This window comes from Oryza sativa, chromosome 4 (genome assembly GCF_034140825.1).
Source record: "Oryza sativa Japonica Group chromosome 4, ASM3414082v1".
In the NCBI taxonomy this organism is placed as follows: Eukaryota; Viridiplantae; Streptophyta; class Magnoliopsida; order Poales; family Poaceae; genus Oryza; species Oryza sativa.
Window position 1 is genome coordinate 27,654,877 of NC_089038.1, and position 11,060 is coordinate 27,665,936.

An 11,060-nucleotide genomic window follows, 5' to 3' on the forward strand; every position below is an offset into this window, starting at 1 on the left:
AATGATTGGCTGCTCCTATGCACACCAAGTTTGCAAAATATTGGGATGAAAAATTGGCAAACAACTTCAATTTGGCACTTGTCATTACCACTGTGTTAGATCCAAGAAGGAAAAGAGACTATTTGGATTTCTTTTATGAGAAGGTGTCTCCCCATGGTTCTAATGTTGAAAGTAAAGTGGACTCTATTATAGAGGAGATGAAATCATACTTTCATGTATATGAAGGAATTGCAAGAAGAAGGGGTGTATCCTACATGTCACAGTCTAGTGAGAGAGTTAGTGTTGTAGGCTCACCTGTTTTGGGAAAAAGAAAGCTAGAGCATGAATTCATCCTCTTCAAGTCAAACCGGAAGGTTGCACGTACTCAGAAGTCAGAGATTGATACATATTTAGAAGAAGTATGTGAGGATGATAGTGAGGATTTTGATGTTTTGGCATGGTGGAAGAAAAATTCCAAAAAGTTTCCTGTGTTGGCAATTATGGCTCGAGACTTTCTTGCAATTCCACTTAGCACCGTGCCCTCAGAGTCCGCTTTCAGCAGTGGAGGAAGGATTCTTGGAGACACAAGAAGCTCATTGACACCAGAGATGCTCGAGGCACTTGTTTGTGCAAAAGATTGGCTACATAGAGCCAAAAAACAAGGGGATTAAAGGTATAATATCTCACGCCTTGTATTTCGTCTCAGACTTTGTGGTCTGTGCCATACAAATAGTAATTGTAGATGTGTTTTCATTTTATATTGTTTGATTAGTCACAAAATCTAGATTAATTTGTCTGAGTGCCCACCAGTATTACTAATATTTGTGCCAAATTTTCTTTGATCTAGGTTCGTACTGAGTACTGACCATATGATGTTTTGTGAAGAAGGTTTGGTATGATGGCTGTTTTTTTTTTTACAATGGTGGGGTCCCTGTGCTCAGTAACTTAATGTTGTTTTTTGTTCATCAGTTGGTGAAATGTTAGGCAGAATTTGTAACACCTTGCAATGCCTTTTATATCTATTAGTTGTATCCTTACTTGTATATATTCTTATTTGAGCAGCTAGAGCATGTTCAGGAGATAGATGAGAGCATTGTGTATGTGAAGGATAAGCAAGGAAGGTGGCCTCTCTCTTCTCCCAGAGGGGCAAAAAAGGCCCCAACCAGGACTCTGTCATCCTCTGCCAGGTAACATCTTCAGCTCTAACTCTCTGTCTCTGAATCTTTTCTTTCTGTTTGATGTGCTCAGCTCAGATCAATCCGCTCAATTTCTCCTCTTGATGAGGCTGCTCAGGCCAAATGTTTTGTTTTGTACTCAAAAGGGTTCAGATTAGTTCAGGGCTTCAGGGTGTTCTCTAGTCCATGATTTGAGCTTCCATGAGCTAATTAGGTCAGCAGTTAGTAGAGTACTTTTTTTTCAGGAAGAGTTAGTAGAGTACTTGTTAGAAATAGAGAAAAATCTTTTCTTTCTCTTGCAAAATTGTTTGATATGATATGTTGTATCCTACTATGTTGATTCTGGCTGCAGAATTTTGGGGCTCTCAACCTTGTTTTCTTCCTCTCTTTTTTTTTCCATTTCTTGAAAGTCCTTGTGGTTGTATATAGTAGTATAGATATTTAGTTGAATAGTGGGGATGGATGGATTCATTCTTCATTCTTACTAGTGTGTCCACTAACTCATGCTAGTCATATCTTATAGAAATAATAATATTCAACTTGTAATCTTTCAATGTTATTTCTGAAATATAAATTTCTGATGGCTTCTTTCTCTTCCAGATTATCTACAACTGCATATGGATCAAGGCATAGATGATGTTTTGGTAGTTTTTGTTGAAGATATAAACCTTATTATGGCCCTTATTATTGCTGTAGTAGTGAGCAATTGACTTAATTGTAATTATATGACATCATTAGTCTTCTGGTATTCATTTCAGTGCTGGATCAGCTAACAAACAATGCGATGCGTATCATTCTGAGTATTTTTTTTTTGTTTCATTTTCTTGTTTTTGCCCAATTTTCAGTGTTTCAGCAAGCAATGATGTTCTTTTAATATTTCTGTTTTGAATTAATTGTCTGCACGTGTGTCTACACTGCTGCTCTCTATACTGTAGCTGAGATCCATGGCTAAAGAAGTAACGAGGCCTCCTGGCTCCAAGCTCTCTGTAGTGTAGCTGGGATCCATGGATTGAATCCATTCCAGTGAAGTGGACTGAACCCATTTTAGTGTAATGGTTTGGGGTGGGTTGGACTGAAATCTGATGCGGGGTGGGTTGGTTTGGATTTTGGAGGAGAGGAAATGGGGTGGGTTGGTTTGGCATGCCATTCCATGAGGAGGTGGGCTGGGGTGGATTCAAATTGGATCTCAGCCCACTGGCAGGCTTACTTGCCGCTGCTTCTTGCCACTACCGCCGTCGCCGTCGCTTGGGCATACGCACGGTCGCCGCCACTTCTCGCATGGGCGCCGATCTAGAAGAGACAAGAAACGGTGAGAGAGAGATACTGTGACCACACATGTGCATCTCATGTGACTCGCGCGATAGAGCTATGTCGAATCGATTTGCTAGATTTTCATCGGTGAGTTGAACCTGAATATCAGTGGAATATTCTTTTTTGGAGCCAACCCATCCCACCTAGTATCACAACCAAACTAATAAAGGTGTGATGAGGACATCAAGCTAATAAAATCTACATGTCGACTACTTGAGACAACAGTCATGCAGTTTTTTGCCAACTTTACTTAGAGGTTCACCAATAGGATTCAATAATCAATGGGTCTTTGTTTTGTGTGGATTCACCAATAAGATTCAATAGTCAATAGGTCTTTGTTTTGTGTGTGTGTTTTTAGTTTGTGTGAATTTGTGTAACAATTTGTAGTTACTCTAGCAAAGGTCAGAATTTTATTTCATTATCTAAAAATCACAACCAAACATCTATATAAAAATAGATTCAACCCAACGTAATCCAACAAATCCCTTCAACCAAACACACGCGACTAGGTGCGCCGCGCGCGTGGCCCCGGCGTGCCCCGCATGCGGGACGGGGGGAGTCACGAAGGGGGCTGCGCGATCACGCAGCCGGCTTCGCTCGGGCGCAAGGGGAGCGTGGGTCGGGGCATCGCGGGTAGGCAGCGCCTACGCACTTACGCAGACGGGCGAAGGCGGGTCTGGCTGTCTGGCACATGGACATGGGTGGGGCTCTCGACCTCTCGTCGCCCTGCTCGTGTTCGGCGGATTCCTGCACACGCGCGGCTCCCAAGATCGGACGTGCGCGCGGGCTTGAATCGTGCTGGATTCTGACGCGAACTACGAATCTGTTGCGATCACGTAGATAGTAGTAGTTCCGATGAACTACTATCTGTTATAACTGTTCGTCTGTTCGGAAAAACTAGTGGAATTCTGGCTACGTTCAGAGGACTTCAGAATCTGGACGGGGATTGTGTGAGGCCCACATGTCAGCGGCAGAGGATCTGCTTCTTCAGAAAATTCTGGTTCAATCCGTGCATGCAAAGCCACTTTCCTCGGGATGGAAAAGCAATCGATTTCACCAATCAAACAGAACTGACAGGACATCAGGCAGTACGCGAGGGTTCCATGAAATACTGTTGTTTTCAGCACAGAAACTGAAGACCACCACCCTGCGCATCGTCAGACTGTATAGGCATCTTCAGCGCTCAAAAGTGAGGAGACATCAGTGAACGACGTCGATCCACACCTAGCTGTTCGTGTGAAGGCCGGAAATTCCCTATCGATCCACAAGATGCCCTGTCCCTTTCAGGCATCATCATCTGGATTGTAATGCAGAAAAGTAAATAATCCGGTGAGGCGGTGACTGTAGCAGTGTGGCTGATCAGTTCGCTGTCAAAGATTCATTTTTTAAAGGCAAGTTCCTTTTGGTTCACAGGAAACTTTGGCCAAGCATGCCCACTGGATTGTTTTATGGTTTTCATTGATCATTTCACCTATGGCCCTAGGTGATGTAAGCCTGGCTGTGGACAGATGAACAAGTTGGAGAGTTGCTTCGGATTCAAGAACCCTATTATGGCGAAACGCTTAAGAGTCAACCAAGCAACCATGGCTAGCAATGGAGTGTCCAAACCAGTCTCTCGTTTTGAGATAGAGCCAATTAGAGATTCTTATCCTTGAAAGATCTCGTCAAATTTCTCTGAATTGATGGTACCAAATGCAGGTCACTTTTTCATGAAAAAGAAACGCCGCACAACGATAACGACTCAAAACTTTTTTGCCGCAGCTGCTTTTGTAGGAGAATTTGATAATCAATCATTGCAGTGGTTTTCTTGGATAGGCAGATCTTTCACAATACCTGGTCAGTATTGATCAATCCATGTAGTGCACCATTTGATAACTCTCTCACTGTCACACGCATCAGATAACATATCTTCAGATGAAACCATTAGCTGAAATCAGCTGGAAACTGGCAAAGTAAGAATTGGATCAGCTGATCTTGAAAGAGACCTGTTACAATATTCGGTCTTCGGGTCCAACTTATCACCAAATATATACATGTATACACTAAACATTTCTCTACTATACAAAATTTCTTCTATTAGCGCCTACAGGCTAAAACCATAAATCACATTGGTAAGAGATGAGGCAATAAAAATACGCCATTGTTATGAGATGAATTATCTTGAATCTGTTGTCTTACTTCATTGACATGGAAATGGTAACAATGTTTGGTACCTTTCCAATATTTACTGCACAGGTACCTCCAGGAATCCCATATAATACTTCATTATTGCATTGCTGCATCTTTCCTGTAGTAGATGGAACTGCCATGTAATTATAATCCCTGCTACTCCTCTAGTTTGTAGACCTAAATGCCATGCACATTGGTGGGCTGATCTTGGCCAAAGCAAGCAAGGACGCAGGGAAGATCCAAAGACCATCCCCGCATATCAAACCAGATGCAACTGCTGGCACCATTAGTGCTGCTTTGCTTTTGTCAATTATATGCCAGGTGAAGACTATCAGGCTCCCGATACACATGTCGATGGCAAAGCTTGCACCAACCAGGAAAGGAACCCCCATTGCCATCGGTAGGGGAACCCATCTCCCATACTTCGGTGGGCAAAGGTCCCTCGTAAGGTTAGCTGCCACTGCAAAGCCAAAAAACCCATAGCAGAGCTGCAAGCAATGCTGGGGCAGAGCAGAGAAGCCCTCAACACCAAGAATCGCCATGTTTCGGTAGACTAGAGCATATGGTGCTTTCCAGTACCCTTCTGGGTTGCCAATGTCAAAGGCACTGTAGAACAAGAAGAAAGTTAGTGGTGAAATTACACAACCCATGACAGTTCCAATGGCCTGAGCAATAATCATCGATCTCGGTGATGTTAATGTTAGATGTCCCGTCTTGAAATCATGCATCAGATCAGCAGATATGGACACCAGCGATTTCACCAAACCACAGCCTACTAGGCCAGCAACTACACCAGAGTCTTTCCCAGCCCAGGCTGCAAGAATGAAGAGGGCAATCTTTCCATAATTGTAGGCCATATTGATGTCAGTTAGGCCTGCTCCATAGGCATTGCAGAAACCAAGGGCAGGCGCCAATAAGTATGCTATGACAACATAATACCACTTCATCTCATGGAACATCATGGGAATGGCAATTACTGCAATAAAAGTTAATCCAAGATAACCAGAGAAGGCTAGCCAGGAAGGAATATTGTCTGTTGTAAAAACTTCATTACGATGAAGTTCATCGAGCACTGGCATGTCTTCCCCTGTAAGTGGAATACACCTTATATCAGATCATATATAAACTAGAAAGGTCATATTGAGTTCTGTCAGATTATTTACCCTTCTTTGCATTCTTCAGTTTTGAGCTATCAAACAGATTCTTAATAGTGAGTGCAACTATCTTCACAAAATTGTATAGGCCATCACCTAGGATGAGAGCTACACAGATGAAGGCCTAAAGAATATATATGAGGTGGTAAGAATCAAAAGATCATACTATACTTGTACACTACCAAAATAAAATGACGAAACTAACCTTGTACCCTTGCAGGCTTTTCATGCTGCTTTCAGGTATATCTGCTGAATACCAATCCCCTTTCAAATCACTGATCAGTGGCCACATTACTCCCCATGAGAGAATGGCGCCGAGTAGGAGAGACAGATTAACAAGGTGGGAGCAAATCATCCCTGCCCCAACATATGTGAGACTGAAATCGAAGAAGAATCTGATAACCCAAAAAGTTTTGAATCAGATGAACTTGTTTTTTGAACAAATCAGGTGACACTATTGTTGGTCAAAATTTATTTAATAGAATAATGAGCTAAGTGATTGTTGTTACGTTTGTTGCCAAGCTTTTAGTCCAAAAGTTGGAAACTGCGAGAACCCACAATTGTCTCCACCAGAGTAAAACCACTGGAAGAAGCTCCAAAAGAAACTCATAGCAAAATATTTGGTGAATCCATTTACTTGCTGCCTGATGTGCCAAAAAACACGTTCAGTTAACTGAAATTTTATAATGAATAGTAGAACTCATTATGAGTTATGTTAGAGAACCACATACTTTGCCATTGCATCCCCATGAGGTGTGTGGAATCCATTTATAAGCACAGCTGTTGCAGTCCCACTTGGGTAAGTTAATTTGTAGTCAATTATCATGACCTGAAATTTTACCAAGTTTAAGAAACAAATGGAAATTATCAAGATCTGGAATTTTACTAAGTTTGGTAACAAATGAAATCATCCATTTACATGTGGAAAAGCACTGCCAGCTGTTCATTTTTTATGTATTCACAAGATAAATATGTTGTGAAATGAAAAGGAGAATATGTCCAGAATCACGCATAATAAGTCTTTGCATGTGGACTTCAAATTATGCTTTCAATTAAATTCAACTGCAACTCAAGATTCAAATAATAAGTATGCTTTTTTTCAGAATTAAAAAAATATATTTTATTTATAAAAGTACAACTCAAACCACAAGCAAAATAGCTATATTTTCTTCAGGGGACTAGAGAAGTACCACACGCTAATGAGTTGGTATTGTTTGTTTCAGCACAAATCACTATCAATCGATTAAGCAAAAATGTTGGTATGTCTTAACCAATAACCAACTAGGTGGTTTAATAAAGCCAGACTGAAAGAGGTTTCATGACAGAGACAAATTTATTTAATATACCAGAACGATTCATTCAGCACGCCAATTTCAAACAACTAAACAAGACCATACAAGAACAATTCAATCAGCAGTCCAGATTCAACAGGGACCATAAGGCCATCAATCAGATACGTTAAAATACTAGCTGCACTTCAACTCTATCACCTAGCTAAATACAGGCATAATTGTCCTTTTTTTTAGCTTATGTAATCTGTGACATCGTGAAATGAAATTAAAACACCTACGAAATGTTGAAGGGACAAAAGATAGAAAAGGCTGAAATGGAGATGATGGTCAGTTTACCACAATTTTGTGAAATTCTCACAAGGGTGAACTGGTGAACGACAAAAACGCCTATGAAATGTAGAATTGCAGTTCTAAGGAGTAAGGAGCTACAGCGAACCGTGGTCAAATGGCAGAACTGTTGAAATTATAAGCATATAATGATTTAATTTATTCTATAAATAAATCAAGACATTGCAGATATAAACTAGCATGAGCGCATCATTAGATCTACACATATAAACTAAGCAGTAAAACACGAACAGAACTGGTCAAATGGCAGAACTACCGAAGATACAGAGTAAGGCTGTGGAAGCTCACTGACCTTCCTAAGAGGGACGAGAGCGAGAAGTCCGACGAAGCTGACGGCGAGAAGGAATCCAGTCATCCACGCAATGCCGGGCTCCTTGTAGCTCCCCGGCACGTTGCCCTCCGTGTCCTCGCCCGCCATCTCGTAAGTCCTCTTGTTGAGCCCAAGCAAGTAAGAACCAAACCCACCTGCACAGAAAGATCCAAAGAACCAATCAGTCGGGATCTCCATTAGACTAGGTAGACGACGAATGGAGGATGGATGCAATGGGGGGTGGTCCTGGCCTCCAACTGCGATGCTGTAGCAGGCGACGGCGCAGGTCTGGACGACGGTGTTCTCCTGCCGCGTGAACGGGCGGGCGGCGAAGCCGAGGCGGGCGAGCGCCTGCGTCCAGCCGCGGAGGACGACGAAGGCGATGAGCGCGGCTGAGACGTTGAGCGTGGGGACGAGGCCCGTGGTAAGGTTCAGCTTCATCACGATGACGCTGTACATGGCGCCCACGGCCAGGCTCGCCACCAGCCCGCGCGCCGTCAGCTGCTCCCGCCACGGCGGCGGCGCGCCGCCGCCGCCGCGGGCATGCGTGGCCCCCTCCTCGGCGTCGCCGCCGCCGTCGAGCCCGGCCATCTCCTCCTCCCGCGGGTGCGCTACCACCAGCTCGAGGCGCGGCGGCCCGGGCTGCCGCTTCCTCCGCCTCTCCTGCTTCATGGCGGAAAGAATTTTCCGGCGTCAGATTCACCCCCGTGTCCGAGTTCCAGCGGAGGCATGTGAATGAGAGAATGAAGGGTCGGTGAAACAAAAAGATCTTTTTTTTTTCAGTACGAGGATGAGTTAGCACGAATATGATGCTAGCTAGTGAGCTCCTCACTTGTGTTCTTCTACATCCGTTGTGCTAAGCAACGAAGCTATGAACAAGTGCGCTCTCTCGCCAAGGATCAGTGCAAGAAATCCATAGGGGCAAAGAAAAAGATGAAATTTTTATGGGTGATTCTCCAAAGAAAATCACTGCCTTTTATCTTCAGTGTGGTATCGAGGATTCCAGAAAGATAATGTAAAAAAGACCCACCTGAATTAGCCTGGATTCTCTCTTGCTCTTGCTCCAACTGAAAAGACAAGAACAGCGAGCCAAACGAAACTGAAGGTGAGAAAGAGAACTGAATAGCACGTCACAAAAGAAAGGGGAAGTGATTGGCAAAGAGAAATAGCGTATACTTGGTTTTGTTTCGTCAGAAAAGGAAGCAAGGAGGTTTGGTAATGTTTTTATCTACCAATATAATCACTAGTAGAAGAAATAGAATTTATCTCACCCATTTATTTATGAGTTAAATAATTAGTAGAAAAAAATTCTCCTAGCATTAGTTGAAGTATTTGAGGTGGTACTATAAAATATATCTATTAAACGGTTTAGATTGATTATGTTGACAATTACTCCTTCTATCTTAAAATAAATATATTTATTTTGAGATGGGAGGAGTATAAAACAATTTCTTTTTCAGATAGCATCAACTGTCAACAGTAATGGGGAAACCAATAAAAATAAATAACCATGATCAGTGGAAGCCAGTGTACAGGAACTAAACAGCAGACACATACTCCCTCCGTCCTATAAAAAGGCAAACCCTTGGTTTGCGTCTCTAACTTTGACTGTCCGTCTTATATGAAATTTTTTTATAATTCGTATTTTCATTGTTGTTAGATAATAAAACATGATTAATATTTTATATGTGACTTGTCTTTTTAATTTTTTTCATATTTTTTTTAAATAAGACGGACAGTCAAACGTTAGACACGGAAACTAGGGTTTGTCTTTTTTTTTTGGACGGAGGGAGTCGGCACAACATACAGTAAAAAATCGCTTCCATTAACATTCCGTGCAAGAAACACAGGCAGAGTCCCGCCACTCACGCGCAAGCAAACCAGCAGACCCTGAATGCTTACGAAATGACAAAGGTTATAAAAACAAAGTCAACAAAGAAGAATCAGTCAATCAGACCTTCAAAGCAAGATCGAACGATTTTAAACTAAGAGCCAACCTGCAATTATACGTGACGCCGGTAAAAGAAGGAAGAGAAAAAGACCGCGAAGGCGAAGCTGTCAAGAAAGCTTCGTCAAAACTCAAAACGACAGTGAACGAACTCGCGACCTGAACCATTAACAGTCGTCTGTCAGTAATAAACAGCAACAGAAAAAGCATTAACTCGCCGGCGTACCAAACAACTAGTATTAGTACTCCTGCTTTCCTTCGTACCGGTCTCCTCCTCGACGAGACGGCGACGTCGACGACGACGACCTGAGCTGCATGAGCCAAGGCTATAGCGCCGCGGTGGCTAAGGAGCACACGCGACCGGCGACCGTACGTAAGCAAACTGGCCGCGAGCAAGAACATGCATGCATGATGATGCCATGGCATGCCAAGCGGCGGCATGTATGCGCAAATTTCTCAACCTGGCGCAAGCAAAGCAACTGAAGCGAGCGCGTGCGAAGCGGCGTGCCCCCGCGCGCGCGCGAGGTGGGGTTGGGGCGGCAAGCTTCACACCGGCCGTGCCGCTTGGGCTTTGGCTGCTTCCCCCTTTCGTTTTCTGCGGGCGTGTGTGCTCGCCTCGCCCACACGCCACCAGCCCACCACCGCGATCGCGACACACAGATATCACGACAGAATTCCACGGCCCTCGGCCGCAGCGTGTGCGCGCGCGTGCGTCCTCCCGGCGGTTCGGTCCGTATGCTGGGGCGGCAATGGCTGTGTACATCCGATCCGATGTAGAGACCGGGTTTATCCTATTTTCTAAAAATATGCTGGGGCGGCAGTGTGACCGTGTGAGTCCGGAAAGACGGAAAGTAGTAACAGTGGCCTCTGATGAAAGCGTGAAACGCATCTCGGCGTCGGCAAGTAGGCGCAGAGATGGATGGATAATCTGTGGATCATATGCAAACGCGAGATAGCCTCGAGACCTCGAGCAGATAGTAAAAATCAAGCTGTAGCAATAGCAAATATCATGCGAATACTGGATGAAAAGGACTAATCACACGAAGAACCGCACCGCCGCACCGTACTGAATGAAAAGGACTAATCAGTACGTATGGCTGTGTTCTACAGCGCATTTTGCTTTTACAACTCCCCCGTTTATCACGAGTATACTTTTCAAACTGATATTTTTTATCAAAAAATCTTTTATATAGATTTTTTTAAAAAAATAAACTATTTTTTAAATTTGTAGTGAGTAATATTCCCTCCGTTATAAAATGTTACAAACTAGAAGGGTGAGTCATATTATACCCATTCTACATCAACAAATCTGGACAGTATTTTAGAACAAGAAAACTAAACAGAATCATAATATTTTAGGATGAAGCTAGGATA

The 11,060-nt window shown here is 43.2% G+C and overlaps 1 protein-coding gene across 12 annotated transcripts; it reads right to left on the reverse strand.

The window, feature by feature from the left end:
- Positions 1–4,411: 4,411 nt before the first annotated feature.
- LOC4336545 (probable metal-nicotianamine transporter YSL9) lies at positions 4,412–10,228 on the reverse strand. Of its 12 annotated transcripts, none has more exons than XR_003242102.2 (11): positions 9,951–10,228; positions 9,736–9,845; positions 9,546–9,635; positions 8,769–8,805; positions 7,990–8,404; positions 7,721–7,893; positions 6,520–6,617; positions 6,298–6,432; positions 5,994–6,183; positions 5,798–5,884; positions 4,419–5,721 (listed from the first exon to the last, which is right to left on the reverse strand). XR_003242102.2 is itself a non-coding variant. In XM_066309174.1 (11 exons), the coding sequence occupies exons 1-11, from the start codon at positions 10,125–10,127 to the stop codon at positions 4,799–4,801; spliced, it is 2,463 nt and encodes an 820-aa protein (XP_066165271.1). In that variant the 5' UTR covers positions 10,128–10,221; the 3' UTR covers positions 4,419–4,798. The 12 variants fall into 12 exon arrangements, 11 of the variants coding, with proteins under 11 accessions (NP_001406656.1, XP_066165271.1, XP_066165268.1 ...); XM_066309174.1 differs by having other exon boundaries at positions 5,798–5,912; positions 9,951–10,221; XM_066309171.1 differs by having other exon boundaries at positions 5,798–5,912; positions 7,721–8,401; positions 9,951–10,224.
- Positions 10,229–11,060: the final 832 nt, after the last annotated feature.

Coding starts and splice junctions, on each gene's coding strand:
- LOC4336545 (XM_066309170.1), bottom strand. CDS start 10,127: ATGCCGCCGCTTGGCATGCCATGGCATCATCATGCATGCATGTTCTTG. Junction 9,636..9,735: donor GGCGTCACGTATAATTGCAG/GTTGGCTCTTAG, acceptor TCATTTCGTAAG/CATTCAGGGTCTGCTGGTTT. Junction 6,433..6,519: donor CATGGGGATGCAATGGCAAA/GTATGTGGTTCT, acceptor TTGGCACATCAG/GCAGCAAGTAAATGGATTCA.